The sequence below is a fragment of the Fragaria vesca genome, linkage group LG2 (assembly GCF_000184155.1).
Source record: "Fragaria vesca subsp. vesca linkage group LG2, FraVesHawaii_1.0, whole genome shotgun sequence".
In the NCBI taxonomy this organism is placed as follows: Eukaryota; Viridiplantae; Streptophyta; class Magnoliopsida; order Rosales; family Rosaceae; genus Fragaria; species Fragaria vesca.
Window position 1 is genome coordinate 13493240 of NC_020492.1, and position 7993 is coordinate 13501232.

Below are 7993 nucleotides of genomic sequence, written 5' to 3' on the forward strand. Positions count from 1 at the left end.
TATATATATATATATATATATATATATATATATATATATATATATTATATTATATATNTNTNTNTNTNTNTNTNTNTTTTTTTTGCCATGTTTGTACAATACAGTCCCTAGCTTACACTTACCAGTATGGCTAACCTTTTTTCCTTCACAAGCATGAAGAGTAACATGCAATTGAGGTGGACCAGTCTTCTTGGTCGGCTTGGGAATTTTGTTCTTGCTTCTCAAAGACCTACCAACCTTCCTCTTCTTGGTCTGGAATCTTACATTCTTTCGATGATTGATCACCTCAAAAATGTCTTCTTCACTATGTTTCCTCATCCCCAAAACACCTGGACTCATCAATGTCATCAAATCTGACCCATTCAAAGTCCCCGCACCATGCAAGCCTAGCTCAGCTCACTATCTAGTCCACCATCATACCGAGTTAAACCCAACCTTGCCCACACTAACCCTAGTTTGAAGCTAGGGTTTCACGCTAAAAGAACCGGCCAGGTTCTGTCGAAGTTAGGTTCTCGTCGGGGGCTGTCAGAGCGGATGATGGGGCGGTGCTGGTAGGTTGAGTGACAGGGGTTGTCGTCGATGCAAATGGGAAATGTCGTCAGGGATGTAGTCGATTCCTGCATGGAGTTGTTAAAAAACCAAGGCTTCCATTGAGAACATGATTCTTCAACTCCTTATCGATCCTTGAATTGTAACACATAAATCCCCCCAGCCACCTCACGGATCAAAACTTTCTCTTTCAAATTCCAGATGGTAGACACACCAACGAAAGCTACGAAAGCATCACCGATTTCTCAGAAAGAAGACATCCACACAAATAGAATAGGAATCCCTGAATGCCTCCACACCTCCAACAAGATGAATAGTAGCCGCCTAGGCCTCCATCACAAACCAGATCTTGATCGGTTCCTTTGCTAGTGAGAAAACCCTAGCTAGACGAGAGAGAACGTCGACAAGCATAGAAACCCTATGTTTTGTCAAAATTATCTTAGTTAAAAAATCTTTATTTACAGCTCATGCGCTGAACTTCCCAAGTATATAAATGACTGGAACTATCAAAACTTGAGGAGAACCCTACGAGGTAGGAGCAGATAACTGAGAATGAGAGGCATCAGCAAAGCATAAATGTGATTGCTGGAGTGTATGGAAGCTACAAGATCAAGTAGTGTAATGAAACGAAGTTGGAATGTATCCTCTTTTATATGATGATTTTTGTTTCAGCTGGAAACTGAAACGAAGAAATGTATCTTCTTTTCGTTCCAGATGATGATTTTTGTTTTCTCTTCTTTAGTGTATCTAAGTCAAACAAGATTCATATTTAAAAGCTGAAAAATGTGAAGTGAAGTTGTTTTAGGTCTTGTTAAGAAAAGCTCGGCTCGACCCGATAAAATAACAAGCTGGCCCGACCCGACTGGCCTTGTGTGGCCTGATGCATGGGCAGCTCTGATGCTTGTAATATATGGAGATGGACAGCCTTGAAAAATATAAAAAGTAGGTTAAAGCTAGGCCTGACCTAAACCTACTAGCTTTGGGTCAGGCTGGGCTGACCCGGCCCATTGCAGACCCCTAATTTGAATAGTTTCTGCCTTCTACAAGCAAAACAAAGAGGCTGAATGCTGTATCCAAAAAAACAAAAAATACGCTGAATGTGACTCCAAATCCGTTGTCAATTGTGTCAAAGGACATATATAGAGTTCCCCGGATATTGAAAAAGATCATCCTAGACATCGAGCATATTGGCTGATCATTTGATTCCATATATTTTAACCATGAGTGACAAGGATCACCACCAAGTCGAGGACCTAAGAACGACAAATGCTATGCTACTCAAACCTTTGTTATATTGCTGGCTGCTTGAACTCGAGCTGTGCCTGTGAGCTAATTATTATTTTCCACTTTAACATGTCTAACAAATCTTGAAATTCAGTTATCAATCGAATCAAACACAAATATGAAAAGAGAAACCACATTTCCTGTTATAACTAAAAGTAATTGGTACAAGCCAATTTGGCTCATCCACAACCTAAGAAATCAGTCAAGTAGCAAACATAACTCGTTACTGTGCTACCGAAGAAAAATCTTGTTTATAATTGATAAACATAATAAAAAGTTAAATAACTATAAAATTAAATCAAAGGCAATTCTGAAGTTGAGTTGAGAGCTTCCCCTGGTTTCTACCTAGTCTGACTACTGGCCTTAGAGGTGTACGTTCATTCATTTCAGAATCATATCCAATTGAATCAATCACACAAGGGTTAAACTTCTCAAAATTAACAACCTATTGACAATGAAAGAAAAGTCTACCGCTGCGTGATGCAAATGCCAGTTTTGATTTGTGTGTAACTCTCACATAGACTCAAGAACAAGTGCTACAGTTTTACTTGAGAAGGAAATTATATGGAGGAATGTTAGAGAAAGATGGGAGATGAAGAAAGAGCTATGAAACTAAAGCCAAAATAAAAGTACATATACTATAACAGTTCTCATTCTTCTCTCATCTACCATCTAAATGTATATTTCTAAAACTTTTTAATTCATTTGGCCACAATTACTCATTGGTTTTAAAATTCAGTCTATCCGAAAAATAACATTGCTCTGAATATTGTGTTCGGAAAAAAATCAAAGAACCGGACTATGGTTTTAAAATTCTGTCTGTAACTATTCTATTCATTTTTTTTTTCTTGTGAAAACCATCACAACTATTGATACAACATGCTCTTAATCTCCATGATAATGTCATAAACTCTTCAGTCTGCATGTTCTTGTGTTTAATTTTGCACGTCTCTCTTCATACGATGCTGGGATCAATTCATTAACAGTTATTAGACAGGAACATCAGAAATCACAGCTAGAAAGAACATGAAGTATGAACTCATCCTCATATGAAGTACCAAGCAAATAGATTCACTTTCGGTTTTAACTTAAAAAATCGAGTTTTCGACCATCGTATATTAACTGCAATAGAAATAATAAATCACAAGACATAGTAACAAGTTTCCCTGATAATTCACTTGCGAGGAGCTTAACTAGTTACTGTTGGAAGCATTTTTATGCTTATGCAGCATAATTATATATGATGCATAAGTAGTCAATGTTACTGTAAGTCTGTAACGACCGTATTGTATGTAATTTCAAAGACATGGTACTTACGCTCAGTTGGGCGCGACATGAGTGGAACATGGGAAGATTTCTTTTTCATTGTTCCATTATTATCCAAGGAGCTCTGATCTGAGAAACAAGGTGATCTCAGTAATAGTGATGTGTGTGTCTGTAACAATATATTTAGTTGTTTTGCTGAGTAATAAGAGGGAATATATCAGTTTCAGCACCTTTTTCTACTGGCAAACAGCATCTTAGAGCCTCATTAAAAATTGCAGCTTGGAGATGATAGTTTCGACATTCAGAAGCCAAGTGTATTTGCAAAGCTTGACAGGCATCTAGGAACACAAGAAAAAGAAATATTCAGAATTTGGAGAGACATAGCAGGTGGCAGTTTTGATTCAGCCAGCAGTGTAAAGAAACTAAACAGTAAACAACAAAGATAAAGCATCATCATAAAAAATAACAAATATGTCTAATGTTTCTACACAAGAAGGAAAGGATGCATCTCTTGCCATCCAAGTACCTGAAGAGCAAGTGAACTTGAGACCCTCAAATTCACAGAATTGAAGAACCAAGGGAATCTCTGGCGCCATGCCATATTGAGGTTTTCTCGGGATTTTGTCAGTATCCAGTAATGCATCTACCACCTACCATTTAGCACATTTAGATCGAGTTACTTTTAAAGAAAGTGAAAGCTTAAAGGTATAAACCACATTTTGAATCCAATTGTCCTATAGCAAAGGAAAGTATTTGAATTTCTGATACTCTATGAAACGCTGCCAGTGTTTAGCAAAGCCCTTTGAGCACTTCTTGGCGGTTTCAATTTCAATGGAAAGTACAAATCAAAGACTTTTCCACAAATTCCCAATGGTTGGGAATGTGAAGTGTTTGGTTTGAACCAACTTACTGCAGCCAACACTATATTTTGATTATTAAACAGTTTTAAAACAGCATGTGCATACTAGTACTATATAAAAAAATATGCAGTGTATCAAATGGACTGTCACACTCATATTCTTTTGGATGCATGCATAGATTAGTGCGCATGTCAACATATTAGTTTTGACTTTTGAGATATGAAACTGATTATTTGAGACAATACCCAATAGCTTAATCAAACATAAATTACAACTTAAGAACCAACCAATAAAGAAGACACTTCATACTCACATCTGGAGATTCATGACCTTGGCCAATCAAGAGTAGTATAGCAACCATGCATCGGACCTGATGCCAGAGGAAAGCACTCCCTTTGATTTTAAATGCCCAAAGCTGATTTCCCTCAAACCTGAGAATCATGAAATACATATCAATTTATTCTCAAGATAGCCCCAGTCTTAAGACAAAGTTCTCGTTTCTTCTTGTTGTCATCTTGATAATATAAAAAATTTAACTTGATAAACATGACCTTACATATAAGACGAAGAAACAAATTCTGTTTTCTCGCCTATTTACTCCCCTCCATTTCTAATCAAGTAAATATGGTAATCTGAATTAACTAATTCTAGAAAAGGGAAGGAGTCTGAAGATTTATCTACCCATATTAACCTCACATCACAAGGAGATATTGCAAATGAAGTGATTTTCCGCCTGTAGTTGTGCACGTTAAGTGCATCCATCTTACAGAAGTTTCTGAAGTCATGTTCACCAACAAATTTCCTACCAGCAGTCTCCATAGCCTAGTAAAATATGAACCACAAAAAAACCAATTTCTCCTTGTCTTAATTTTAATAATAGAGCCATCAAAATGCATTAAAAAAAAGAGGCCCAAGATGAAAAGAGAAGAATAACCACATACCAAGAAATTCAGATTTCCCCCCCAAAATAAATAATAATACTCCCTGCTTAGACAGCTAAACCTGTATTAATAAAGGGAAGAAACAAGTTATGGTAATGCAAGGTCCCAACCTTGACCTCAAACAAAAAAGAAACAAGAGACAGAAGTACGGTCAGTAATTAAGGAATACGAAAAAGTGCCCATGACCATTTGGTCTAGTGGCTAAGTCTCTTTCCCCTTTAAGCCCAAGGTCCCAGTTTGACTAAACTACTTTTAATCAAAATAAAATTAAAAGAAAACGAAAACTTTGTTGTTCTAGAGTTAAGGACTTAAAAGTATAGGAACTTAGCCATAATCAACTGATTGTGTTCATTAGATTTATTAAAAAAGCAAGACAACTTTTTATTGAAAAAAATCGAGATTTGTTTATCAACCTCAATATTCACCATCAAGGCCAGGTGGTGATGACCCAGACAAATACATTTACCCCCATGTCAGTGTAATACACCACGCATGAGAAATCCTAAACTACATAATCCTTCACTTTATTAAAGTGAAGCTTTAAAGGCTATAAACCTTCTCAGCATTTCCTTAACTGACAATTATGCTTAACAATCATGATGTTAGTGTTTTCTGAAGTCAAGTTATACCAAGGACTATCTATATAACATTAAGACATATACACCCATTTTGTGGCAATTAAGTCAAGCAGACCGTGCAAAATTTGTGATGATATCATGTGGACTGGCAACAAAGAATTGCTGGTCTAGCGGTCAGACACTTGGTTTGCTCCCAAGTGGTCTGGGGTTCGACCCTCTCCCATGGTACCCACCTAGCAATTGCTAGTGTTTCCAGTTTCCCAAATGTTGTGGGGTCAGGCGGGAAACCTAGGGATTAGTCGGGTCAAAGATCCGGATACCCTAGTTTCAAAAAAGAAAAGAAAAAAAGAAGATATTATGTGGACTGGCAGCTGACTCCGCAGGGGTTTCCTCATTCTATGTCTCAATGCTTGAAAATGAACTGGTTTCAGTAAAGTGTCATTGTAAGCCCAGAACACCTGTCCTTACTGGTTTAGTTTACGGTATTTCATTATAATTTATAAAGAGAAAATAGATGCACACAATATGACAATGATAGAACATTTTGCAAGTAAAAGGTAGTTTTATCTATATGAACTCAAAATAGTGGAAACCTTCATAAAAGGTAGACAAACCTCGCACTGAAACCCAATGGTACAGGACACCAACCAAAAACTCGAATATCATCCGGAAGGGCTCGATTCAGCACCCTCACATAATCGATTTCACCTTCTGAGGGAAACAAAGGAGAATGTATTATGCAATTGGAATGTGGTGAGCTTATATATGAGATCAAACTCAAATGAGCTACAAATCTTAAAATGAAGCTCTAGCAAATTTCATACGGCTCAAATTCTCAAAATATCTTAGTCAGGTAAGAAGTGAGCTTTATAATCTCAAATACAATGCTACGATTTTATCCCTAACGGAACTTTTCATCCATCTCCATGTCTAACATTTTATGGTCTGAAAATTTGGGTCAGACACCAATTGACCGAAACTCTCCCATGAAGGCCAGCCTTCTGCAACTTGCGTCTAAACCGATTACTCAAAACTTGACCAACGATTAAGAATTATGTAAGTAAAATGAATATAAGCATGTATAAGGTCCAATATCCAGATTCACAACAATAAAAGCTTGTCAAACTTTTAGGTGAGTGTACCATCACAATTCAAGACAGACAATTGCTTGACAGAGCCAACTAATTGTGCAACCAAATACCAAGAAAAAAAATCATCTTTCCATTCCACATGTATCCTGTGATGCCTCTGAAAGAAAACACCGAGTCTTACACCAGCCCATACCCCAATTTTCAGGCATTAGATGCATGGGCGCAAAGTTTTTTTTATCTTTCAAGCAGTAGTAAGCATGGACTTGTTACTTAAGTGATTATCAACCATATAATCCACAGACGATTTCCATATAACGTTATAGTTCACCCATTTCTTGAGTCCAACCCTTGTGCACCTTGATTAATGTAGCATAATAGACACATATCCTAGTATGCAGTTGCAAAGAAAACAAGATTATTTTATATCTATTCAGAGTTACCACTCCCAGACCTTAGGAATATTGGATCTGGAATTGCCTGAGCCAATAAAGCTAGGCCTACACAATGCTTATCAGCTTCATTAATTCTGTGTTATATGACACTAGGCCAAGCAATAAGACACATTTACATAAAAGCATCAGCCAACCCAATGTACATAAAATTGACATGGCAAGGACCCCATCCAAACATCATAATTCTACAGAATAACATATCTTACTCAACCAATAGAAATTGATTACTATCTATTGGCGGATAAATTTCAACATTTGATTAGCAAGGAACGTCGAGATGCAATATCAGGTCTGAGTCTTGTATACCTATTTCAAACCATATAACTTTGGTCACAGGAAACTGTTACTCTATGCTCAGGCTTTCCAAAAAGGGGTAGAAACAAGATTTTGGCACTCTACAGCCCTGACTTTGTAATTGGAGAGGAACAAGACCTCTTCTACTTAAGATAGAGCTATGGCAAGATCACAAGACCTCTTCTACTTAAGATAGAACTAGATTTCAGCCTGTCGTTGGAAATCCTCTAAACATTTGTGAGGCATTTGTGTTTAAGGGTTGTTCTTCTTGATTGGGCTAAAGTAACATCGATGGCTTGCGAGTCTTATGTTTGTAGTAGGTTTTGTGCTTCGCTTGCAATCTTAGGAAAAGCTTATTTTATTTTGCTTTTCAATGTACCTCTTGTATCCTATTTCATGTTGGCACTACATAGAGATGCCGAGAAATTATATATGTTGTAACGCAGAGCATCATTATGTTTCAATGTGCCACCACAGGAGGGGCTTGACTTGAGCGAAAACCATGGTCAACTAATACTGGATGACGTGGAGCATGGGGCTTGACAAGTTCAATAACAAATTGTAGCATCCAACCCAAAACCAATTGAAAATTTGTGGAGGAGCCATGACATTATATGCTGTAATCCAAGGCCTTACACATCTGGACATGGGGTTACCTCCAACCACCAACCCTCCCCC

At 37.3% G+C, this 7993-nt stretch overlaps 1 protein-coding gene across 1 annotated transcript in view; it reads right to left on the bottom strand.

Annotated features, from left to right (window-relative positions):
• Window positions 1-2488: 2488 nt before the first annotated feature.
• LOC101303470 (tRNA pseudouridine(38/39) synthase-like) overlaps window positions 2489-7993 on the bottom strand; it is an 11446-nt gene continuing 5941 nt past the window's right edge. The window contains exons 7-14 of the mRNA XM_004290416.1: window positions 6093-6264; window positions 4901-4961; window positions 4651-4781; window positions 4273-4390; window positions 3626-3749; window positions 3330-3437; window positions 3151-3228; window positions 2489-2798 (exon numbers count right to left, since the gene is read on the bottom strand). Coding sequence (XP_004290464.1) covers window positions 2737-2798; window positions 3151-3228; window positions 3330-3437; window positions 3626-3749; window positions 4273-4390; window positions 4651-4781; window positions 4901-4961; window positions 6093-6264 — 854 coding nt within the window. The 3' untranslated portion in view covers window positions 2489-2736. The remainder of the gene's footprint in view (window positions 2799-3150; window positions 3229-3329; window positions 3438-3625; window positions 3750-4272; window positions 4391-4650; window positions 4782-4900; window positions 4962-6092; window positions 6265-7993) is intronic.